We start from the raw sequence: 27,288 nt of genomic DNA on the forward strand, positions 1-27,288 counted from the left end.
TGAGGACAGCCTAGGCAATGTAAAGTGACCTGTCTCAAAAACAAAAACACAACAAACAAGAGAGAAAGGATTAAATTACCATATGAATCAGCAATTCCACTGCTGAGAAGTACCTAAAAGAACTGAACACAGGCTCTCAAAGAGATATTTGTACACTCATGTTCATAGGAGCACCATTTACAAAAGCCAAAAGGTAGATGCAACTCCATCAGTGGAGGGAGGATCAACAAAATATGGTATATACAATACAACAGGCTGTTATTTAACTTTAAAAGGAAGGGAATTCTGACACATGACCCAACATGGGTTAACCTTCAAGAAATAAGGCAGTCACAAAAGGATAAATAATGTGTCATTTCACTTGTATGAGGTATCTAGGGTAGCCAAATCCATGGAGACAGGAAGTAGAATGGTATTACCATTCTGTTGGGGTGGGGAGGGAAGAATGAAGAGTTGTAATAACTAATTAGAACAACAACACCAAAAAGAATGAAGAGTTGTTTAATGGTCTACAGTATTAATTTTGCAAGATGAAAAGAATTCTGGATATTGGTTGCATAATAATGTCAATGGACTTATTAAGACTACAGGCACAGAAAGACCCATACTGTAGTGCATGATCTCATATGTAGAATAAGTGCTACAGCACACTCATACATAGAATGTCAAAAAGCTGAGCTCACAGAAGTTGAGAGTGAATGGCAGTTACCAGAGGCTGGGGAGAGTGGGGTGAGGGAGAGATGGGGACAGGTTGATCAATGCAAACCAAGTTATAATTAGAGGCAAGAAGTTCTGCTGCACTGTTGCACAATGGAGGTGACTACTGATGACATACTGTATGTTTCAAAAAGCTAAAAGAAGAGATTTTGAAAGTTTTCACCATAAAAAAAAAAAATGGTAAATGTTTGCAGAGGCAGGTGTGTTAAACCTGATGTAAACGTTACCCAATGTATACTACAAGTTTCAAAACATCACATCACTTCCCAATATGTGAAATTTTTATGTATCAGTTAAAAGTTATTTTAATATTGAATAAAGTAAAAATGGCTAACATAAAATATATATTTTAAGACACTTAAAAATTGTTTTAAAAATCAGACTAAAATATAGTAGAATAGTATTAAAGTCAAGAAGAAGGTGACTAGTGTTCTGAGGCTCTTATGTTGATCAAAAAGAAGAAAAGGTATTATTTACTTTGTGTTTTATGAAGCAATATAAAGGTATTTTTTAAAGTAACCACTAAATGAACAAAAATAGAATATTTCAAAAAAGACAATTCAAAATGAGACAGTAGCAAAACCCCCATATTTAAAAAAAATGTACAAATAGTATAGAATTACAGAATAACAGGCAGGTACAAACCCAAATACATTACTAAACACAATAACTATAACTAGGTTAAACTCATAATTACAAGACAGATTTTTAGAATATAGAATACAGCATGAGCAGAACCCAGTTAAAGTAGTACTTTGAAGGAACTATACAGCTTTAAATGCTTGTTTTTAGAAAAGAAAGCCTGGAAATTAATTAAGGGTTCAGTTTAAGCTGAGACTACAGAATAAACATAAAGAAAATAGAACAGTGGAGAGAAAAACTGAGCAGAAATCAAATTACAAACAAGGATATCACAGAGAACCAGTAATCAAAGCCTGGTTCTTCAGAAAGTCTAATAAAATAAACCTCTGATAGACATAATCGGTGGGGTGGCAAAAAACTATGGAAATGAAAAAGGGGCATGAATGCTATGAACATGGTATGTTAACAAATTAGCTTAGGAAAAAATGAACAAAGTTGAAGGAAAAAAAAAAAAAAAAAAAGAAAGAAACAGAAAATCAAAACAGTCTTCCAACCAGTAAAATAAATTGAATCGGTAGTTTGATATCTTTCCATAAAGAAAACTTGAGGCCTTGATGGTTTTTAACATTTGGCAAGTTCTGCCAAACCTTGTTATTTATTACTTAAAAAAACATAAAAACAGGGCTGGGGTTGTGGCTCAGTGGTAGAGTGCTCACCTAGTATGTGTGAGGCATGGGGTTCAATCCTCAGCACCACATAAAAAAATAAACAAAAATAAAATAAAGGTATTGTGTTCATCTACAACTAAAAAATATTAAAAAACAAACAAACATAGAAATGCCTCCAGAGACTTGAAAAAGAAGACATAATTCTAGAACTAAAAGCAAAATCAGTGAAAGGAAGGAAAAGTGTGTGGCTAATCTCACATGTGAGCAGATATGAAAAAAATGATCAAAACACTGACAAAGCAAACCCCAAATACATAAGAATATATATATCCAAATCAAATTAGGTCTGCTTCAGGAACAGAATCAACTTAACATGAGAAAAATCTATGAGTCTCCACATTCACAGATTAAAGATAAAAAATAAAACTTTGGGTATCTAACTGATGAGTGAAAAAACATTTTTAAAAAATCATCTTCTCATGATCCCTGAGGTAAGCTTAAATTAGAAATAGAAGAGAACTTCTTTATCCCGACAAAGGATATCTACCAAAAACCTCAGCAAGCGCTGATCTTAATGGTGAAATATTAGACTCGTTAGTAAAATCAGTCAATTGACCCATCAATCAAACAGAAACAAGACAAGGATGCCCATTGTAACTGCGTTTACTTACCACTGTCCTGCAGGTCTCCACTACAGTTAAATGAGCAAAATATACAAAAATGTAAGAGATGCCAAGGGGAGAACAAAACCGTCCTGACTCACAAATAATGACAAGAAGAGCAAGGCTCCTGGATATGAAAGCATTAGGCAAAAATCTCGGGGTTACATCTTACTGAGGGCAGGGACCAGAAGGCTTAGAAGTCCAGGATGGAGTTCTTGCTTTATGGGTGTTTATTCATTGCCCACCAATTCATTCCTAGAATACGTAAATGAAACGCAATACCAGAAAACTTGAACCAAGTGTGGTCAGTAGGCTGAGTCTAGTTACCTGAAGTCGTGGGGCCAAGGAGGAACCACACTGCAACTTTGGGGTCTACTAGTCTATCATTTCTAACCAATCCGTGTGCCAGGATATGTCACACAATCAGGAAAGGCAAAACCCAACAAGTGGGAGAAAGTCTGCCCTCCATAGGCAACCTAGTGGCTTCGGTGCATTTGCTGGTGGATATGGCTTTAGAATTTAGAGCCTTTCCCCTGTTCTCCAGCATGAAGCTCATCAACATCTCAGAATCTTTCTCTGGGAAGAAAGGAGATGGAAGAACGGAGGGAAGGAAAAGACAACAACAGGCTTTAAACTTAAGATTTTTTTTGTCTACTGGACAATATTCTTTCTATTATAATAGAATTATATATAACTATATATACATAATTATAATCATGTAATTTGCCTTTGCTGATTTTAAAAGTGTAGGATAGAGTAGCGTTTTATATTTTATTAGATAATATCTTGCCCTTTCACCAGCCTCATCTTCTTACATTCCAACAAATCCAAACTATGGTATTCCCTAACCAACAGGCTTAGAGTCCCCATCTTATCATTTGTTCTCACCTTCTGGGACCACTCTTTTCCAACCCCCAGCCCCAAAATACAACTCATAGAATAATATCTCCTTCCAGGCACAGTGGAGTTCACCTGAAATTCCAGCAACTCAGGAGGCTGAGACAGGAGGATTGCAAGTTTAAGACCAGCCTCAGCAACCTAGCAAGACCCAGTCTCAAAATAAAAAGGGCTGGGGATGTGACTCAGTGGTAAAGCACCCCTGGGGGTTCAATTCCCGATACCAAAATAATAAAAAGAAAAAGAAAAGAATATTTCCTTTGTGCTCTTTTCCTAAGAATTATAAAACTTTATGATAACGAACCACTGTAATTCGATCTACATGTGTGTTCTGCCTTACTCCCTTACTGGACTAACAGCTCACAGGATACAGGGTCCATATTTTATTACTTTTGCATCTCCAGGGCACAGTTGCTCAATAAATGTTGGTTTGAATGAATGTGTGTTCATTCTCCAATGTGCAGAAGACCTAGACTCCTCCCCTTCTCCTGAAGCACACTCCACAGGTTCACTAAGGGAAGAATAATGTTGCAGGGAGGGAGGAAAATGTTGTTCTTGGACCCCTGGGCCTCCTCACTAAGGAGATCATTTAGCCACAGTCTGTGACTCTACTGTGATGGCCTCAAACAGAACTCCCCCAGCAACAGAACATCATTGCTGCCTGGGCAGTGCCTGGCTCCCCAGTCCCTCGGACCAGATACTTTCAAGGTGACACCGACAGTCTGGCTGTTGCTGCTGAAAACTAATCTCTCTGGACATTGAGATGCCAGAGAGGAAGTTCATCAGGGAGATAGCCAAGAGGACAGCGAGTTTACCACAGGGTCATTTCCATCTGCTTATTAGGAAAAAAAAAAAAAAAAAAAGATGCTTAAAACAGGGCTGGCTTTGTGAGCAGAATAACGACATCTTGGAGAAAATATCAACCAGTTGCTCAGACTAACAGATTATCTACAGATACTGGGATTCACATTAAGTTCCTAATAAAGAATTTCTTTCTTACTGTAGACAGGAAAATATTTTTTTTTTAATTTGCCTTTGCTGATTTTAAAAGTGGGGGAGGGCTTTAAACACAAGGAATATAACACTCCTAGATGTACAACCTATGAAAGTATTTTTTGTAAAAGCACCTTGCAAAATAAATGAGATTCATTCTTCCATATCTCACAACTCATTTATTTGTCTTACTTGTTAAATTATGCTTCACAGTAGCTCGCAGAATTAAGGCTAGTGCTTTTTTAAATATTCTCCTCCCAGGGTTAACACATGACATGAGAAGTACCTCATTACAAATGCAAAAGAACGTCAGGGATATTCCTTAATGATTAAATCAAGAGATCTGCTTTATAGCAGAGAGAGGTCCAGACAGAAGCTCATTGCTCTGCAGTGGAGGATTCATCTTGCATTTCTGATGTCAAAGCTAAAACAATTCACCAGATGTAATCTGGGCAGCCACGTGTGACCACCTCCCTTCACCTAAATATTAAACTTCAATTAATGCTCCTACAATCACATTATCTGCTTTGATAATGGTAGTAGCATGCTGCTGACTCATTCTGAGGCTGCATCTATCCAAATCCTGGAATATTTTTTCATGCGTGGTTCCTAAACCAAACCCCATATTTTCACTTTGTAATTAATGTTTTTGGACATTAGTGCAAGTCTTTGTCTCTCCCTATAAAGCTTTGCCCATTTAAGTTGTTGTGTTGGGCTGAGGATGTAGCTCATTGTAGAGCACTTGCCTAGCATAAGTGAGGACCTGGGTTCAACTCCCACCATTGCAAAAAATTAATAAAATGAGAAATAGAGAAGAGACAAATTTCAAAATAATAATAAACATAAATTGGTTTATTTTGTTTCAAAATACCACTAAGTCTTTTGTACTTCACATCAGTCATTCTAACATATTAGTTACTCCTCTAAGATTCATATCATCTGCCCACTTGATCTCTATTCCAGTGATATTGTCTAAATGATTCTTTAAAAAATTATATAGTATTTTTTTAAATTTGTCTAAATGATTTTTTGAAATTGACTGTAATGGGGATAAGGACACAGCCTCCAGCACACTTCACATGCTGTACTGGAGCCTGACTCTCTCTCATCCCAAAGATGTACGTCACCAATGATTGACATTCACACATATACCTCTGATTCCAACCATTGAAGCCCAGGAAGAAAAGCTAATCAGGCATGACCTGCTCTTAGCAAAGCCCTACTAGCTACTAACGGTGGCTGCCTCCTTTACCAAGTAATTCCAAAGTCATTGTCCTAATAACCCATTTTAGAATATTTCCTGAAGTCAGTGTCAAGCCTATCATTTTGCAGATTAATTTAATCTACCCACCTCCTTTGGAAAAAGTTAAAATACTTAACCACCTGCATTTTCCCTGTAGCTCTTTGTTGTTGTGCCACTATTACTCCAAGATGACAGTGCTGGTTTCATGGCCTCAGCCTCGTGCCCCATCAGTCTTCTTGGGCTTTGGGGCTTCATTTTATTTGGTGGCATTCATGACTCTTATCATGGCCTCATCTATTCCAGGCCAGCAATTCTTTCTTCACATTTGTCCTACCCTTTCCAATCAGAGAAGTCATTTTTTTTGACTTCTGAACAGGAAAAAATGCAAGCCGAACAGAAGCCCAGCAGTTGGGTTCTCTCACATCCTCCTCTCTTTGGTCTTATTGTTCCAAACATATCTTCTGAAAGCCCTTTTTGTTACCCTTGGCATTTTTGCAATCCTCTGCTCACTCTGCACTGTTTCTTTTACAGTCCAGAGCCACCCTCTGATGTGGTCCTTGGTTGCATGACCTGACCCTTTCTGGGTCTGGGTCCAAGGTCAGGACAGCATAGAGGAAGTGGTGGTACAGAGGAGGCAGGCCCTGAGGGAAGGGTTGTCTAGAAGGTACCACCTCCAATCACCAAGTTGAGGACAAAAAGATCATGATACCTGTAAAGATGTTAAGGTCACAGGTCAAGAAGAGCAGAGCTGCTTATCAAATTCGTGGAGGGATACAAAGGGCTAGCCTGTGGTTGGAAGTTAGGTCAGTAGCAAAAATAGTGCTGGTAAGGTCAGATGATTCAAAATGGACATCACTTTCTTCAAGAACCATGAACTCTTTAAAGACAGACCAGGCCCCTCTACCTAAATCTCTAGCATGTGGAACAAATCCTGGCACACAGTCTGTGCTCCACATTACTAATAAATGAATATATCAAGTGGCCCTGGCTCATCACACCACATTGGGGGACCCTTTAAATGAGTAGGTCCAGGCTGGAAGTGATCTTTCATACATATCCTTCAACTGAAAAGCTACCTAAAAGGTCACAGGCCTCTTCCTCCTTTGAAACTAGGGTCAAAGTTTGGTTTTGGTTGTCCTGCATTGCATTTCTCTTTTGGAGCCTGAGGCCATGGGACTAATCTTTAGGAATATCCCTTCTTACTGTCCAAAGTAGGCTAAAGATGAGGACACACTTCCCTCCTGAGGCAAGCAGAGATTCTGACACCTGGTTACTTCTAAAACTCCTGCTTCTTTCTCTTCTATGAGTCAGTCTCTATCTCACCTGAAAATACAGCAGTGCCTCCCTGATATGCTCCTGAGCAACAGTAAGAGAGCAGCAATTAAGGAAACTGCCTAATCATGTTAAAACAACACCATTTAAATATCTTGCATCTCTTGCAGGTTACACTCTGATGAGTCTACCCAGGAATCAAGACTGATACAAAGTGGTTCTGGTTGACAAAAACAACCCCGTCATGGGTTAACCTGTGCTCAGCAGAAGTCTAGTGACAGCATTAAGCTAAAGGCCACTGTTGAAATCTTAACTTGGCAGCAGTCCGTCAAATTGAATTGGATAAAAACAAGAAAAAACTGTATCAAGGCCAGTATGTCTCTTGGCAGGCACAGAGGTTCTGGCATCAGGGAATCATCGGGCTTCAGGCTGTCTAAGCCCAAACACAGCACTTCTGATAAAAGTAGATGCTTTGTTTGGCTGGTATCTATCTACCCTTCCTCCACTCCCACCAGCCCCAGCCACCCTGCCCCCAACTTTTCCCCACCCGCTTCCAAAAGAGTGTGTGTGTAAAGGTTTCTTCTCAACTATTCAAAGGCAGAATAAAAGTGCTCAGTTCTTGGGTTATATTCTCAAGGCCTCTCAGAGGAAGGACTTTAGCCAACCAGATAAAAGAACACATGCCCTTAATCTGCCTACGAGGGCAGACACCTGTCCCCCAAGCGGCTGCCCACCTAAACCTTGGAAAAGCAGCTATTACCCCTCAAGCAAAAGCTCATTGCCAACCGCACATGTCCATATACCTCCTCTGTCTGCAACGATGTCAGGAATGGCTGGCACCGTTAGAGAAGTATAATGATCATGCTGATGGCTGGCCTGGGAAATGTCTACTTTAATCAACTAAAAAGTGTTTGTTTATAAAAGAACGAAAAACTGTGCTTTGTTTTATTATAAGCTTAAAAAATTAGATCTTTTCCTACTGAATTTTGTCTATCATCCTAAAAAATAAACTTCCAGTGGGACACCATGGTGTGCACCTGTAGTCCCAGCTACTTAGGAGGCTAAAGTGGGAAAACTAGTTGAACACAGGAGTTCAAGGCCTGACCCTGTCTCAAACACTCTCTCTCTCTCTTCCTCTGAATATCAGTCTTATCCAGATCCTGCTTCCTTTCTATTCCCAAACTCCTCAACCTCCTCTGCTGATCCCAGGGTCTCTTCCCTTCTCTTTACTGAGGTTTCTCCCTTGGTGACAGCATCCATTTGCATGGCTTTCATTTCATTTCTATGTAGATTCCTAACTTTTACTTTTTAGACCAGATCTCTTTCCAGAGCTCCAGGCTCCTCATGCCAACTGCCTGTCTGATCCGGACCTCCACTGAGACACACGTGCATCTCAGACTTGCCCCACTCCATACAGAAGTCTTCATTCTCAGCAATTTGCCATCACCCCCTCCCCCAAGGAAAAGCAACCAACCAAACTAATAAGTCCTTGTTACTCTCCCAAACTCCCCATCTCAGGGGCCCCACCCCATATGCCTAGCTGCCAGAGCCACACCTAATTTTCTCCAACCCTCAGGACATTTGGTAAACTCTACCTGCAAAACATATCTTGAATCCACCTACTTTGTCTTCTCTGCCACCCTCCAACCTGTTCCCTATGCCCCCTCCAGACCCTCTTCCCCATCAGCCAGTCCTACATAGACAGACCAGTTTTCTAAAACCTCAATCTAATCATGCCATCTCCTGCTTAAGACCCTTTAGAGATTTCCTTTAACCTACATAGAAAATCTAAATTGTTTACCAAGGCCTAGACTAGTACATCCAACAGAAGGATGACATGAGCCTCATAGATAATTTTAAATTTTCTGGTAGCCAATTAAATAAAGAAATAGGTGAAGTTAATTTAATAATATATTTTATTTAATCTACTATTTCAAAGATATTATGTCAATATGTAGAAACATATAACTGTTATTGAAATGTTTTATTTTCTCTTTGTATATTAAATCTTCAAATGTCCTCTCCCTCAGAGAGGCCCTCCCTCTACTAATCCAAATGAGTCAGGGGCCTCTGATAGCCTCTTCCTCACGTTTCTTCATTTTGTACTTAGGTACTGATTGATGCAATTGTTCCAGGGCCCCCTAAACTGGGAGCTTTCTAAGGACAGGGGCCACATCTATTTCATTCTCCACTGGGTACCTGGTATCAAGCACAATGCCTAGCACAAAATACTGCATTTCACCACATAATCATCACAGATTTTATGTGTCCTCCCTTTTTTGCAAAAGAGTGGGGGGTCCAGATGTGGTGGAACACACTTATAATCCCAGCAACTTGGGAGATGGAGGCAGGAGAATCACAAAGTTTGAAGCCAACGTCAGCAGTTTAGTAAGACCCTCAGCAATTTAGCAAGACCCTGTTTCAAAATAAAAAATAAGAAGGGTTGGGGATGTGGCTCAGTGGTAAAGTACCCCTGGGTTCAAACCCCAGTACACCTTCCCCCGAAAAGTAAGGCACAACCATTACGTGAAGCTTTTTAAAAAAAACAACATGCTGGTATTACTTAAAAATCATTTATTATTAAACTGTCTTTGGTATAAGATTAGGATGCACAGAATACTCATGCATTCGGTGGCAACCATTATGCAGTAAAATATGGTAAACTTAATAAAAACGCATCAAAGAATGAAGAGCAAAGACACTGAGATTAAGTACAAGAATATCAGGCAGGGACCAGTCCATTGAAGACAGAGAGGCTCTGTTCTGCATATTAATACAATGATGTGATGATATTGAGGCACCCCATGCCCCTGTGTGGTTCTTATACCCATACACTGTGAGTGTTGGCCATTGCTTTAGGGCAGACCCAGATAAAGGGATTCCAGCCAGATTCCATCAACATGTGGGAAACTTTTCTGCTGTGGAAGCTGCAGGCATTGAACGTGAGCTCAGGTTACAAAGGAGGATTAGGAGCCTCCCAGTTTCTGCCTCCCAGGAGGAAGGAAGGAAGGAAGGAAACCAATCAGTCTGAGTTCCTCCTCCACACCAGCTTCTGGGGGAGGCATCTTTACCTGTGATTGTATCTGATCCTTTGAGCCTTGGAGGACATGGGGGATTCAAACAGGTAAAATAATGTACCCAAGGTCACAATAATGTACACCAGGTCTAGCTGCTAGAATCAGCATCAAGGTCAATAGCAGCTTTCTTTGATAGTCACAGCTGCATCAATATGCCAGCAAAGGCTTCACTGACCTTCAGGGTTAGGGGTCCAAGCAGAATTAAGTAGCAGAGCAATAAATGGCTGGTGATCTCCTAGGAGCTAAGAGCAGGCACATGCCTGCTCAATGCAGACTCCTAGGAGGCGAATCAGGTTCAGGTAATGAAAGACAGAGCACTGACTTTCAGTGAGACCATCATAGTTAGTGATGGTCACTAAAACTTCTCGAGGGAGTTATTTCAACTCCATTTTATAGTTTAGAATTTGCTCTAGTCACGACACTTTATAAGTGGCAGAAACAGTGGTCTGAACTGAGACCTCTGAATTACCTGTTTCACGGGTTTTCTTCCCTCTGCAGAAGTCATGTTACCTTTGATCTTATATTTGCAGGTAAATCTACAACTACAGATAGTCCAGGCTGCATAAAATCTGGAGCAATTACAGAAGATTTCTCAGACCTCTATTACTTGTAAATAGCAGCACAATCCTCTAAATAAGAACATCCACTCTTATCTTTGGGGACCTCTAAGAAGAGAAAGCTGGACATTCTGCATCAAACCTAACTGTGACCTGAGGGTGTTTTGGCTATGTGGCTCAGGCTGGTCTGGTCACCCAGTCTGGATCCTTCATGATGGTCCATCATGACCCTTCATGATGGTCTCTTTTCAATCAGCAATAGCGACTAGGACTTCTCTAGTTTGTGTCTCCTGGCTGGGATAAGGTGGCTCCCAGATTCACATGTGACAAGAACATGAGTAATAATTTATAACTACATAGCTCCTTCTGTTTACAATGTTCTTTAACATATACACTGAAGGGTCTGACCACCTCAGAAGTCTAAAAATCTCCCCCTTCCCAAATGGCAGGAGGGAGCCCTCCCAAAAAACATGAGTTAAATCAGGTCTGTCCTGGGGCGGGGGGAGATGTTGAACTCAATAAGGACTGCATTGTGTAATTCTCCAACAGCATTTTTGGTTGTGGTTTGTAATCAGTTTTTTTTAAATCCTCTAGTTTTCCCCAGATAACAGCTGAGAATGTGCAGATCCCAGCTTTCAGTTCAAATCATCCTTGTCAGTACAGGATTTGGGACTACCATCAGACAGCTGGAGACCTGCAGGAAGTCTCCATTCTCTGGGCACCTTCCAGCCAGGAGCAGCACATGATGCAGGGGCTGAGTTCACCTCTGACCCAGCTGCTCCTGGCCTCAGGACACCAGAGGCCATCAGGGCCAGGACGTATACCATTCCTAGGAATTCACTGACCCATCCACAACAGCTGCATTCAAACACCAAGGGGCATTTGAAAATGTCAGTCAACTCAACTTGCAATTTAAACAATAAAAATTCAACCATGGACTACACGAATTTCTAGAGATCCTCTTGAACTTGGAGCTATTAAAAAGTCATCATCACCCTATCAACCCAATAAGTACACTTTCTGTTAAACAGAATCTATTCTTCTGTTAAATAGATGTTTTAAAACTCTTAAGTATTTCCTCTGCACATGAAAAGCTTGCAATCTGCAGACAGCAGACATGACCACATATAAATAAACTACAGATATTTGCATGTGGACATTCACATTACTGATCCTTCTGATGAACTTTGAGTGAAAGACTGGTTTATTTTCATGTCTGGGGCAACATCTTGCTTTGTTAAGGAGAAACAGAAGTGATGGAGCATGGTGGTTCTAAACAGAAACAACTGAAACAGTTTTTCAAGAGCACTGGCACAGCCTGGAGTCAGGTCTTTAAATCAGGGTTTTAGAGAAAAGCCAGGCATACATCCTGTGCCTTACACCTTGGCTTCAACTTTAAAGATCTGACGCTGAGACACAGTGGTTTACTTACTGCCTGGGAAAGTGCACCGGATTTTCACTAGGGATAATTCTGCAGACTTTCTGGCCACTGTCAGTTACAACACTTGTGACTAGTCAGTCAGCTCCCCTCATGCAAACTAATGAAACACCACATTGTCCCGACACATGCTCCCACAGCACAAGAGGCAGAGGAATTAGGCCCTCGCAGCTGTTCCCAGGAATGCATGCCTCCACATACCCACAGGCAGGAAAAGGACCTGAATAGTCTCCAAGCGCTGATCTGTCAACCATCCAGGCAACACAGACATCCCAACAGGAACCGGTCCCCTCTCAGCCCAAGGAAAGGCCCAGATTCAAATACAAATCCATCCTTGAAGATAAATGAATCAAAGGGACAGCAGTCGAACAACGCTAATGTCAGGAGGAAATCCTGTCGGCAGGCCTCTCGGACAAACCTGACTCTGCTTTTAACAAAGGCTCCTTCTGTGACATCAAGCAGCAGGTTTAAGAGCTCCCTGGCTTCTGGCTTTGGCCACCTTTCAAAACCACAAGTACATCCAAGGGCAGCCAAGACAACAAGAAAGCCAAGAGATATAGTCTCTGAAAAAGACTGGCTTCTGCCTGACTTCTGGCAACCAAGACTCCGTTCTCCCCAAAGTGCGTGTCTGAGGTGCTGAGTTCAGACAGAAGACGGACCCCTTGCCTGCAAGAAAATAGCTCAGAGGATGCCCAACTGGCACTAACATTCTTGGGAAGTCGTGAAGCACAGCATCTGGGGAAGGCCCTATCGTAGTCTCTGGGTTCTAATCCTACCTCAGTCATCCACCAAGGTCTGATCTTGGGTATCTCAACAGCCCCTGAACCCATTTTGCCAACTATAAATGACAATGATGATGAAATCCACCATGTCTTACACAAGGTTACTGATGTTCAAAGAAGATAACTTATGAACATATCCTATAAGAGATTTTAAAACTAAGCCAGACACTGTGGCACATGCCTGTAATCCCAGTTGGGAGGCTGAGGCAGGGGATCTATTGCAAGTTTCAGACCAGCCTCAGCAACTTAGCAAGACCCCGTCTCAAAATTAATTTTTGAGGGGCTGTGGTTGTGGCTCAGTGGTAGAGCACTTGCCTAGCATGTGTTAGGCACTGTGTTTGATTCTTTTTTTTTTAATATTTATTTATTTTTTTAGTTGTAGTTGGGCACAATATCTTTATTTTATTTATTTATTTTTAGGTGGTGCTGAGGATCGAACCCAGGGCCTCACATGTGCCAGGCGAGTGCTCTACCACTGAGCCACAACCCCAGCCCCATAGCTTTGATTCTCAGCACCACATATAAATAAATAAAATAAAGGTCCATCAACAACTAATAAAAATATTTTTTTAAAAAAATTAATTTGATAAAGAGGCTGGGATGTAGTTCAGTGATAGAGTGCTTGCCTAGAATTGTGAGGCCCTGAATTCAAGCCCCAATCCTAAAAAAATAAAAAGAGAGAAAAAGAAGGGAGGGGGGAGGAAAAGAAAAATTTAAACCACAAAATGGAAGAGATACTAAAAATTTGGGAGGATATGACACATATGGATGACAACTTAATGCAGACTTTCAGGTCAAAGGGGAGCTTCCGGGCTGGGGTTGTAGCTCAGCGGTAGAGCGCTTGCTTCATATGCATGAGGCTCTGGGTTCAATCCTCAGCACCACATAAAAATAAATAAATAAAGACATTGTGTCCATTTACGACTAAAAACAATAAAAAAAAAAGGGGAGCTTCCTCTGCTTTGCCTGGGGCCTCTCAACAGGCGGTATGTTTAATTCATATGCAATAATAAAGGTGTTTTTTTTAATGATTAATAAGCTACACATAGTTGTTTGGAAAATAGCAAACTTGCAACAAGTCAGAATACTGTTGTCAAGCCCTTATGCCCCCATGGATACCTAAAAACACAGTACAAAACACTTTGAATACTGTTTTTTTTTTCCTATATATACATATGATAAGTTTAATTTGTAAATTAGACTGAGATTAACATAATAAAATAAGTACAATAATATACTCAATGTATTTGAAACCTTGGCATATTTCTTTCCTTATTAAGTCAAAAACTTTTATTTTTTCACTTAAAAGAAGCACTTCACGACTTCTCTTTGGCATATCTGAATTGTCATCATTGCTACTCTTGCACTTTGGGGCCATTAAGAAAATAGTTAGCTAGGTGTGGTGGCGCACACCTGTAATCCCAGTGGCTTGGGAGGCTGAGGCAGGAGAATGCTGAGTTCAGAGCCAGCCTTAGGAAAAGCGAGGTTTGTTAAGCAACTCAGTGAGACATTGTCTCTAAATAAAATACAAAATAGGACTGGGGATGTGCCTCAGTGATTGAGGGACTCTGAGTTCAATCCCTGGTACCCCCACTCCAAAAGAAAGAAAAGAAAAGTAAGGGTTACTTGAACACAAGCACTACCATACTATGACAGTCAAGGTAGCTACTAAGTACTAACAGGTGGATAATGTATATAGCATGTATACCCTGGATAAAGAGATGATTTGTGTCCCAAGTGGAAGGGAGAGAGTGTAGCAAATTTTCTTCATGCTAATCAGAATGGGCATAATTTAAAACTTATGAGTTATTTCTGGAATTTTCCATTTAATAGATTCAGATAGCAATTGATTCAAGGTAACTGAAACCTTGGGAAAAAAATGTGGATAAGGGGAGACTCAAAGACAAAGAGGTTCTTGTCTGGATGGTTTCCTTCTGAGTGTAGTGAAAAGAGGGGTCTGGGTTGTCCAAGATGACCCCGCCATGATCATGCTAACACCAAAAATGATGAAATGGAAGGTCTTCATATTTGACACCTGGAAAGTCAGTGTCAATTGAAATTAAACCCTGAATTTACTATGAAAAGAGAAGAGTATTATGTGAGCTGGAACATAGGGTAGCTGGTGTTCCCCCAGCTCCTTTAAGCTGTGAGGGTTGAATTAGTTATAAATGTTCTGTTTCTCTTTCACTGAATTTCGGTTGTGACACCTTAGGCAAAACCTCCCTCTCCAGAGCCTTGAGTTCTCATTCATGTTGTTTGTCTCTAGCTTTTCACATACAAAAGCTTTTTTTTTTTTTTTTTTTGTATAATAGCTATTCCAAAAAGGAACTGAGGCATCTTACAATCTTATTAGGGATATTTAAAGGGGCGGGAAAGACAGAAAAAGGTGGATTTAGTGGTACACACCCATAATCCTAGCTACTCTGGAGGTTGAAGCAGGAGGTTGAGGCTTGGTGAGACTGTGTCTCTTAATAAAAGATTTAGTGCTGGGGATGTAGCTCAGTTGTGGAGCACTTGTATTCAATCCCCAGTACCACAAAACATGAACAAAAGGATTATAAGGTACTTTGAACTCCTTAAAATCAGGAGGGCCTGAGAGATTTAAAAAAAAAAAAAAAAAAAAACATGTTAGGAAAATAAATATATTTAAAATAAGACCATGAGGGTAGGACTTTGTGATCCTTTGACACACAACCTCTAGCTTCTCACTCAGCATAGATTTTGAAGAATATGACTTTGTTACTTCCTGTATGCATCTTAAACAATAAGATATTTTTAAGTTAAGGATAAAAAAGATGTGAATCTGGATTAACATATCTCTGAATCAAAAACAAACCCTAAGCCAGTAATACTTGTTAAGACTCCACTGCCTGGACTTCAAACTCGGGACTTGTGCTGCTCTCCTGTAAGATCTCTTCCAGAGATCTGACCTCTGTCCAAGTCAGCTTTTAAAGCAAAAAGCTTTGAACTCTTGGCACGTTGGCAGCTTGGACCTTGGGTGTTTACGAAGAACTTCCTCAAGATAGGAAGGGTGACTCCATTGTCACTTCCCCCACAGTGGCCTGCCTCTGTATGATTTCCCCCTTAGAGAGTGGGCACCCAGCCGGGAGGGACCTCAGAACTTCAGGGAGTGAGTTGTGAACTGTCTGTGCCTGGTACATGACAGCTATTTAGCTCAATTAGGAGTTTAGGTTAATAAATACAAAGTGGTCCATGCAACAAACAGCCAGGGTTCTGGCTCTGCATCGTGTGGCCTGGCATTGGTGCTGGTTTGGGGCAGGCCAAAAGTTGTTTTTGCTGCTTACTTTCTTCATCTTGCCTACTGAGCGCCAATGATGTAATATTAACAGAAGTTGTACAACTATGCACCTCTGTATTTACCTATTTCATCACCAAGCTGTTGTCCGCTAGCTCTCTGAGCTGGGAAGTCACCCACCTACATTTTGCAGAGCATGTCCAGGGCTCTCTAACCCCCAGGATATCCTGGGGAATCTTCTGATATGGCAGCAGAGATATTTCTGGGCTCTTTAGTGCTATCTACAAAGAATATCTGGACTTCCAGTTATTTGCTTTTTATCCGACTGCAATTATGAAACTAAAGCCAATTCTGATCTCTTGTCTAGCTCTCTACCAACATCTATACTATTCTCCCCTCAACTTGCTATACTCCAATTACAGTCACACCTTTCTTTGGGGGTTTTCATTTTTTTTTTTTTTTTTTTAATATTTATTTTTTAGTTCTCGGCGGCGGACACAACATCTTTGTTGGTATGTGGTGCTGAGGGTCGAACCCAGGCCGCACGCATGCCAGGCGAGTGCGCTACCGCTTGAGCCACATCCCCAGCCCAACTTTGGGGGTTTTCAAACATGCCACCATTTGTTCCCCTCTTTAGTGCTTTGCCCTGGATTTTCCTATCCTGGAATAGCCTGAGAGGCTCCTGGTTGCCTTCTTTCATTATGTAAGTCTTAGCTTAATCACCATCTCAGAGACCTGTTCACTTCACCAAAACAAAACAATAACAACAACAACAACAAATCTCTTGCCCAATAAATCTCCAGGATATTAACTGATTTCTTCCATAGCATTTACTGCAAACCTCAGTTTTCTTATTTATTTATTTGAATCTATGTTCTATATTCTCACTGCAATACAAGCTCTGAGAAATCCCTGCTTCAGATGCACGATTGTACTAACAGGTCACATATTTTTTCCTACCCTGAGAAAGGGCAAAAGCAGATTACTGTAATAATCTGGCTGCTAGGATTTCTTCAATGTTGGATCAGCTCTTTGCTTTAGACAGAGGGATTAGGTGGAATTTTTCTGGTGAAACCTTGGAGCATATAAAACCAATGTACTCTAATTAATACAGGTGAGTACAATTAATTAGAGCACAAGGTACTCTAATTAATCCAATATGTAGATATTGATCCAAAAAATAAGCCAAGATCAAAGTGGCTTTCTTTGCTACAAGGCTGGACAAAAGGAGAGATGACAGAAGAACCAACCCCATTCTTTACTGATAGCATCACAAGTTGCTGATCTTCTTCAACAGGAAAAGGAGTGCGGAGTTTTCAAACTAGCTCCAACAAGCAGAAACCAATCACAGCCAGGGCTTGGTACAAACCCAGAGAAGCAGCATTTATTATTATAAGGCTTATTTACTCAGATCCCTGGCATGGGCAAGGAGAAATCATTTCTTGTTCTATAGTATTCTGAAGCTGACTTGATGCTACCTCCACACAAAATTTTATTTCAACATGCTGACAACTACACATTAGGAGATACAGGTCCTAATTTATAGACACCCTGGCATCTCTGTAGAATTGAATGGATGTAGCAGGTGTAGTTGATACATCTGCACTCTCAGCTACTTGGGAGGCTGAGGCAGAAGGATCACAAGTTCAAGCCCAGCCTGGGCAACTTAGCAGGAGCCTGTCTCAAAATTAAAAAAAAAAAGGGGGGGGGGGCGGGGAGGGATGTAGCTCAGTGATAGAATGCCCTTGCATTCAATCCCCAGTACCTCCACCCCCAAAAATTGAATGGATGTAGTTCAGAATCTGATAATTTGATTAAAAAAGTATACTTTCTTTTAAGGGACTAATGATATAGAAAGTTAGATTTTAAAATACTCTCAATTATCAGATGATATTAAGAAATAGTTATTTTTTTAGATGCAACAGTTCTTTTTTAATATTGTGGTTATATACACTTTATAAATAAGAGTCCTTATCTTTGAAACAAATATACCAAAATATTCACAGATAAAATAAGTATATCTGTAAATGAGATTTGTTTCAAAAGAATACCAAGACAGCTATTTGGGAGCCTGAGGCAGGAGGATCACAACTTCAAAGCCAGCCTATGCAACTTAGCAAACTCCTGTCTCAAAATAAAATTTAAAGAGGGGCTGGGTATATAGCTTAGTAGTAGCTCTCTTGCCTACCATGTGTGAGGCCCTGTGTTCCATCACCAGAACCACGAAATAATAATGGTAATAATAGTGATAATAATAATAATAATAATACCACCACCAACAGAGGAGAGAAAATAGGTGGAAACAGACAAAACAGGACTAGTTATGTGTTTCTAACTGCTGAAGCAGGGTGAGGGCTCCATGGGAGTTAGTTATTTTCTTAACGCAGTATCTGTTTGGCATTTTCCCTAATAAAATAACTTTTAAAAAGTTGTTTATTAATTTTTACCCATGAAATTAGAGACGTTACCTGAAGGTGAATTTTTCACTTTTCCAGTCGTGCAGCAGATTTTCCTGGATGGCATCCTGGGTCAGGGGCGAGCTCTGCCGTGGGGATTTGGAGTGGGGAAGGGTGCCCATGAGACTGATGCTGTCACAGGATCTGAGGGGAGGAGGGCCCTTTTTCTTCCGTGGAAGGGTGCCGTGTATAGACACGTCTTGATAGGCATCAGTGCGATGCTCAGCGAGAGGGGACTTGCTGCTCAGAAGGTCCATGGAGGAGGCGAGGGGGAACTGGTGATTCACTGGCATGTTTCTGGGAAGGCTTGCAAATTTTCCTGCAGCCATGATTCTCAACCCTAAGAAGGAAAGAGAGTAAAGAATAAAGCTGATTTATTCACAAGGGCTGACTTCCTATTTGCATTATGCCACATAACCAAAGAAAATTCTCAAGAGTGTTAAAAGACAAACCACATTTAATGGCACTACTGGTGGAGCCTAATAAAAAGGGATGCTTACACTCATTCCCTCCTTTAGGATCCTACAGAGAAATTCACCTAGATTCACAACAAAAGCAAAAGGGAAAAACACATCTCAGAATTGTTAAAGGTCCATGAGCCATTTTATTATTTCAGATGACTGGGGCAGATGGAAAAGCACAACTAATCAAAAAAGGCTATTAGGAAATGGTTTCAGTAATAAACACATCAGAGAAATGTTATAAATTGTTAGATAATTGGTTCACATATGTCCACCACCCTGTAATGATAAGAACAGGCGGAGATTATTGGAATTCTTTAGCTGCTAGAATGTCTTTAGTGCCAGAAGAACCCCTCTGTTGAGCTACCCAGGGCAGAGTTTTTTTTTCTGGCAAGACCTGATGCTTATAAATAAATCAATGTACTCTAATTAATGAAGACAGGCCAGGGTCAGGGGTGAAGAGGTGGGCCGCTCTTCCATATATCAGTGGGCTCAGCTGTGGTGGAAAGCCACTTCGATGGTGGCTGCATGCACACTGTCCCCCCTCAGGGGTCAGGAACCTGTCTGCCACCAGCAGGGTTAAGCAATGCCCATGGGTACCTGCAAACTCAGGGAAGAACAAAGAGGGAAGGGGCAGAAGGAAATAAAAATGGGAGTGGGACATATGGAGCATGGAAAGAAAAAGTGACACATAGGTTGCAGTTGTTCCAACAATCATTCCCAGCTGCGGCCACTTGTAGAAACATTCACCTTGAGCAGAATCCATGTTCCTAATCCCCCTTCAAACAAACTATGGTTTTGACCTGAGCCAAATCATATAAGACAATTTAAGGCCAACATACAGAGGAAAATAAAGAGGAGCCTCAATAAAAACAGGGCTGTCCTCTGGAGATAGAAGGCTCCAGAGGCTGTCTTGCACTAGTTATGAGACTCTGGTCTGCAAACCACACACAGCAGGGCAGCTGAGCTAATGTGCTGCCTGCACCCATGGCTGGTGAGAACAACCCTTTGCAAAAAAAGAGGAGGAGGAGGAAGAGGAGGAGAACAAGAAGAAGAGGAGGAAGAAGAAGAGGAAGAAGGAGGAGGAGGAAAAACCACACATGATCCACTGCTTCTGCATGAAACAGAGAGAAATTCACAAGTGCTAGGGCTGGGTAGAAGGACTCTTTAGTTAAGGAATATAATCCTAATCCTATCCATTTTTTGCCACATCTAATATTTCTGAAGCTTGTCTGTTCCATGTTCAACTGGGACCACACAGAAGGCCTGGCTCACAGTGAGCACAGAACAATAGGGAGGAGTGTCATGAGGGCCCCTCCCAGCTCTGGCTAGTACCTGGCACACTGTCAGCATTTGCTTAATGTTAATCATTGTTATTAAAAAAAGAAACCAAATTTCCCAGCCCCTGACCACCAGCGATGTAAACCAACTAGGATTCCCCCCACACAGCCATGAACTCTTGACTGCTCAAGTTATCAGCATCTTCCTATTTCATGGGTCTGGATCATTTCAAAGAACCTGGGGAAGATGTCAGTAGCACCCTACAAAACCTCTTTATGTGCAAAGGGCCATGCTGTCGATTAGGTCTATTTCTAAGACAGTATAGAGGGCAAAAGTTATCCCGGCCCCAGAGCCTCTGAGAGCAGCCTGTTTCCTCTCTGCACAATCAAAACTGATCTAGATTTCAAGATGGAGCTAAAATGCTCTAAAATGCCCTTCTGCAAGTTACTTACACCTTAAACTTATTCTCTGATGACAAAGGTTGTTAATACCCTCCTTTCCTACCTTTAATTCAAAAAACATTTAAGTACCTATTCCATATAAGACACTCAAAGAAACAAAGACGCCTCAGTTCCAACCCTATGACTATGAACTTCTATGAGAAGACAGAACTCATAAACAGCAACCCTAGATAACTAGAAGGGTTAACAACAAATAATTTTCACAAAAAGACTCCAGGAGGATCTCAGAGAGGGCAACCATAGAGACTAAGCATTTTGAAAGGTTGATATTTGTAGGGAAGGCTTGGAAAGTGACCCCACAGGCCCAGCACACTGCAAGTCATGTGGTGTGGCTTGAGTTGAGAAGTGAAGCAGCATTTCTTGGAAGATAGATAGCTGAGGAGAAGACCATGAAGTCTGGAAGGTTCTGCTAAAGTGTCTGGACTTGACTAAGTCTTAGGGAAGACCTAGAAGGATCAGATTCTAGTCTGTACCCAAGTAAGTAACCGGTAATTTTAGTGGGAAGAGGTAAGAGTTCCAGGGAGGCTGCTCCTGCGAATGGCAGTAACCCATAGAGGACTGATGAAGAACTCTGACCTGGGGTAGTGACCTGCGAAAGGGAAAGGAAGGACACAGTAAAGAGATATCAGGAGCATGAAGCTTCTGGCTAGGAGGAAGCGGGCCACAATCATAGGAAAAGGTACAACATGCCAACTAGTTTTAGAAGGGGACTCCTGCAGGAGGACGATATGCAGCTCACTACTGGAACTGTTGTGTGTCAAGTGCCAGGGGATGGTTCAGTGTAGAGGAGGCTAAATACTGGTATGTGCAGTTAGAAGAGAGGGCAGAGGCAGATTTTTAAGAATTATCAACAGAAAGGGAAATAACAAGAAATTAGATCCTTGATCTTATCATTATCAGCTGTGATAACAGACATGAAAGTACCTCTTAAACTATCAGGAACCATACAATATCCATGAATTACATCCTCTCTCTCTCTCACCATGGCTGTTTCGAGCCTTTTAAGACCACAGCATGGAATGAGTTCTGAAAACAAAATGGTAGTTCTCAACCTGGCTGTGCATAAGAATCCTGGGGGAAACTTAAAATCTCAACACCCAAGCCACACCCCAGAGCGGATTTCATTAAATCAGAATCTCTGTGGGTAGGATGCTTCAGTCTTTTTAAAGCTCCTTGGTATTGTCCAGTGTAGAGTCAGGATGGAGAACCACTTGATCCGGGAGTCTCTTTGGTACAGAGCAACTTACACTCAGAATCATCTTCCTGGGTAACAGAATCAAAAGAATCAACAGAAGAACCATTCATTCGACATACATGTTTATGGAGGGCCTCCTATGCAACTCACTCTGCTAGGTGTTGGGGACAGTGTCAAAACAGATAGATATAGTCCATCTTCACCAAGTCAATACTATACAGAGGAAGCAGACAATACATAATGGCCATAAATGTTGGTAGTTCTCAGTTCATTTTTCCAGATAAGGGAAATAAATATTTATTGGACATATTTTCTCTGAGGCTTCACAGTATACCATGGCTGAGGATATATTAGATAGCATCCTGCTCTGGGGTAGCCTGTATCGTGATGGGGGAGTACAAACAAAACAGATAAGAAAAGTAAACCAATATTTAAAATATTTTTTTTTAAAAAAGTAATATCCAAGTTATAAGCGCTCTAAAGAATATATAACAAGATGACATGATAGAAGACAATGGTTAGGGTGAAGGGTTACTTTACATTAGAGTGATCTGGGAAGGACTTTCTGAAGAGTAACAATAATATGAGACCTGAAAAAAAGAGAAGAAACCTGTCATGAAAAGAAGTTCCAGGTAGCCAGCAAATACACAGGCCTTGAGATAGGAAGAAACAGCTAGAACAATATGATAGAGGCTCCAGGCTATGGCTTCCATGTTTTCTCTCCTTAGAGATGTTTCTGTCTTGCTGTCCTTAGTCACTATCTACTTCCTATGTACTATTTGACCTTTAAAAGTTAAAGTGGTATGAGTTAGAATCTAGGTTTTGGAGCTGGATATTTACAGGTTCAAGCCTCTACTCTGCCTCCATCTTACTAGCTATATGGCCTGGGACAAATCATTCAAAGTGTCTGACACTTTCTCATTTGTAAAATGAGTTAATAATACCTATCTCATGGGATTGTTGTGAAAATTACATGTGATCATGCACGTGAAGCCCTTGACAAGCACTCAATAAATAGCAGGTCTTGGGGGCTGAGGCTGTAGCTCAGTGGTAAAGCGCTTGCCTTGCATGCGTGAGGCACTGAGTTTGATCCCCAGCACCACATAAAAATAAATAAAGATACTGTGTGTTCATCTACAACTAAAAAAAATACATAAAAAATATTTTTAAAAAATAAATAGCAGGTGTCCTTTGGGCCAGGGCAGAGCCATTTCTGTTTTGCTAGTTCACTGTACCCCTACTGTGGTGGACATTTGCAAATGAATCCCCGAAGCTGAGAAGGGTAAGCAGGGAGATGCTTAAACCTAGAACAACAAATATAAACACACCAAGGCGTGAACATGGACACCCAAAAAGGCACACCAAGTAAGTCATATCCAGGCTTTGAAAGAAGCCTGGGACAGACTTTGGCCTTCTGACTTGACCTCTTTCTACTGGGCACATAAACACACACAGTGTCCCCACTCAGTTCAGTGTGCATCTTGAATATATTTGAAATATTCAAAGGTCAAAGACTCTGATATGAAAGTATTAGTTAAGGACAAGGGTAGACTGACAAACACTAAAGCACATTCTGCCTTCCTGGCCTTAGTCAGCGGATCTGCTCTGAAATGCTTAACAGGCCCCAACTCACTTGCTTTATAATGATGTCTCAAAGAAACCCATGATCTTGCAGAGATAAGCAGCCCACTTGTTTGGGTTTTTGTCTCAATTCTGAATTGGCTATTTTCAAGTTAAATTCATAGATAGTTACCTGATGGGGACCTTAAGGACTTTCTATCATATTTTAAACTGTGGAAAAGTCACCACCTCAGCTGCCCCACTATGACTATGACAGAGAATTCATAATTGGATCTGCAGTTTTAAAATTCTTTTCTGCAGATTCAAACAAGGAGAGGGGATAGAACAACCCCACAAATAAAATTGGCTTATCCACTTAGAATGAAATTTGCTTGGATTTAGGAATTAAGAGTATCCTTTATATTTGAAGTAAACTTATTAAGTCTAACCAAATGATTAAAATATGAATATTTCTTCCATGGATTTGGATTGTATTTCAAATAACACAGCACAGGATTTACATGATAAGGTCCTTAAGATTTGCACCCATTTGACAAGCAGTTCTTTCTATATATATGAATAGAAGATTGAGATCTCTGTTAGTCACCCTGGAAATGTGAGGTTACCGAGCAGCAGTTTAGAGAAAATTGGAGTTGGGCGGTGAGCGAGCGCTTGGCAGGGCAAGGTTTTTACGTAGGGCCCCTGGCACAGCCGAGCAAAACCGCTTTGCCCCGTAGGTTTTCCTTTGAGTAACTGGGCAGCCTCTTCGCACTTGGGCCCGGAGATCTGCCCCGCCCCGCCCCGCCCCCAGCATCTAAGTCTTCCCCTTCCACTTAGATCTCTTCTCAGTCCCTGGCAACTCCCAGGGAGATTAAATTGACCTTCCCCCCACCGATGTATTTTCCGTGTGGAGGTCGGTGTAGCCTTGGAAGATAAGAGTCAATGTTTAAAAGAATCTCTGAAGGCACAGTTCTACTTTCCATTTCAGCTAATGGCTTTAAGCAAATGCACACAAGGGGTTGGACAAACGGGTTTTCCCCCTGCACCTTGCTTCAAGCAAATTAACACCAAATCAGGAGTTTTTCCGCCCGCCTCCAATCCCCAATCACCAAGGTCCCGCAGAACACGCGTCTCGCCAGCAGCTTTGGCGCCCTCTCCACTGCCTCCGACCAAGGTCTACAGCTGATCGATTGTTTTTGAGAGGTAGCAGCTTAGGTGGGTAATGAAAGATGGGCTGCGATGGGAAGCTCTCTCAAGTGCTCATCGTCCCCCTTCCCTGTGCCTTCCCCTCCCCAACGCGGAGGGCGCGACACAACCAACTATTCATTCTTTCTCAACAAAGAGAGAGGGAGGGAGATGTTGTCAGTTACAGTGCAGGCTCCTCAGCTTCCTTTGCAAACTTTCCAAGAGATTAGTGGGGAAACTTGCCTCCTCCAAACCTTGGACTTCCCGCGGAGCTCTCTGGGCCCTCGCACCTCCCTCACCCCAGCCGGCCTTGGGCAGAGCGGGAGAGGGTCCGGCAAGGCCAGCTCCGGGGAAGAAGCGGCACAGAAGCAAAGGAGCAGAGATGCTCGGCGCACTTGGCCGAGCTCTTCCCGCCGCGGGCTACAGCAGCAGCGTGTCGGGAGCTCAGCGCGTTCGGAGGTCCCGGATCCCCACTTCAGCCACCCCCTACCCCCAACGCCAACTCTGCTGGGGAAAAACAACAAGCTCCGGCTCCACTTTTTCCAAAGTCCAACTTTCCCCAACAAACTTCCTAGCTCGTTCTCTTTGGGGCCAGGGGAAGCCCAGGAGCTCCGGGAAGATCTGCACCCCTGAGGGCTCTGGGGGCATCGCGCAGACTCACCTCCGGGCTCTAGGGCTGGGGCTCAGAGGGGCTGCGCAGCCGACCCCGCACCGCGGTTACTCCCGGAGCAGGGGCCGCTCATGGTCTGCGCCGCGCGCCGGCCGAGTAGCCTGGGCGCCGCTCGCGGGTGCCTATGGCAGTAGCTCCGACCGCGGCAACAGCAGGCACCGCTCTGAGTGTGCAGCGCACTCTGGCCCTCAACTGGTGATTTGCGGCTTCGCGGCCACACCCCGGCGAGCCGATTTGCGCGGCCTTGTGGAACCCTGGGGGACATTTACATTTGGAGATCTAGCCTGGCCCTCCTTCTGCCCGGATTTTAAAGTTTGACTTCCAATCTCCTGGACAAGCCAGTCCCCAAGCGTAGACCGACTGCTTCCTTACTGAATCCTTCTGAAGAGGACAACCTCATCTAATTTCCTCCTCCCCCTTCCCGAATAATTTAATTACCCAGAAGATCTCCTTCGCTTGTCTGTAAACACCTGGCTGGCTTTCAATTAAAGGGCTTTGATAGGACAAAGAACAAGGAAACCACAATGAACAAGCTACGGGAACAGGCAATCAATCACACTTGCATGGACATATTGAAAGCAAAGTAGAAGGTGAAGGCAGTACTTCAGTATTAGCTGTTTTAGGGGATGAAAAATTGGAACCCACTGAATGACTCATACTGTTTGATATCAAGACCTATTCTAAAACCATAGAAACAGTGCAAGGATAGAAAAAAGGACCACAGGCCAGGTCCAGAAACAGATCTACACTCTCCATGGTCATTTAGATTTATGTTTGAGGTGTTGCTTTGGTACATTTGGGAACAGTACAGTCTGTATTTCCGGTAAATGATGCTGGGTCAAATGAATGTTCAGATATGGGGCATGAATTTTGATGCCTACCTCACACCGAATGTCCCCAAATCAATTTCAGGTGGCTTTTATATCTAAGTGCAAAAGGTAAAATGTAACACTTTCATACACACACACACACACACACACACGATTGATCCCAGGGGTGCTTAACCACTGAATCACATCCTCAGCCCCCCCCCCCCTTTAATGCTTCTCTAAAGCTTTATTTCAAAGTTATTCACTTTACCATTAATAAGGTATATGGTAATGCTCTTGTGCCAGTGGCCAGTGTTATCAGGCTTGTCCATTGCCGGCAATGGACTTTGAGAAAACCCATTTCTTGGCAATCAAACATTAAATTACTCTTTTTGACATACTGAACTCCCAATTCTTGGAAAAGTATTACATGCACCATTTCCCCACATTCTTTAAATCTGAGCTTACATCATTAATCTACATCAGTGGATGTTAAAATGAAGTCATTTTAACAAATTATGACTGTACAAATCAAAATACCACTAGTTAATATTAGACAAGAGTATCTTACAAACAATATATTACATATTAGCTTGCAATCTGAAACATTACATTTCATATTTGTTTATTTTTGATAACTGAAACTTCACAGAATTTAATGGTAAATAAAGTTTAGTTCTGTACATTAGTACTATCTCTATTTTACAATCTATAAGGCTCATGTCATAGTTCAGCACCAAAAAGTCTATAAAACTTTCTAACCAATCTCTTTCATTCCATGTGACAGTTTTTTTTTTAATAGGTGAATGTCTGAGAAAAAGCTTTATAAACCCTACTTCCAGACCTTGAAGTGGAATACTCTTTTTGGCTAGTCAGACTATGTAAAAACTTAGGTTGTACTTTCTGATTTTCTTTTTCTCTTTTTTTAATTTTTTTTTTTTTTAGTTGTAGATGGACACAATATCTCTATTTTTATTTATTTATTTTTATGTGGTGCAGGCAAGGGCTGTACCACTGAGCTACAACCCCAGCCCACCTTCTTATTTTCATTGAACAGCTACAAAAA

At 41.6% G+C, this 27,288-nt stretch overlaps 1 protein-coding gene across 1 annotated transcript in view; it reads right to left on the reverse strand.

Annotated features, from left to right (window-relative positions):
• Positions 1–25,601, reverse strand: part of Bcar3 (BCAR3 adaptor protein, NSP family member) — a 115,052-nt gene extending 89,451 nt beyond the window's left edge. Inside the window, exons 1-2 of the mRNA XM_027935175.2 lie at positions 25,405–25,601; positions 18,613–18,940 (exon numbers count right to left, since the gene is read on the reverse strand). Coding sequence (XP_027790976.1) covers positions 18,613–18,929 — 317 coding nt within the window. The 5' untranslated portion in view covers positions 18,930–18,940; positions 25,405–25,601. The remainder of the gene's footprint in view (positions 1–18,612; positions 18,941–25,404) is intronic.
• Positions 25,602–27,288: the final 1,687 nt, after the last annotated feature.

The sequence above is a fragment of the Marmota flaviventris genome, chromosome 10 (assembly GCF_047511675.1).
Source record: "Marmota flaviventris isolate mMarFla1 chromosome 10, mMarFla1.hap1, whole genome shotgun sequence".
In the NCBI taxonomy this organism is placed as follows: domain Eukaryota; kingdom Metazoa; phylum Chordata; class Mammalia; order Rodentia; family Sciuridae; genus Marmota; species Marmota flaviventris.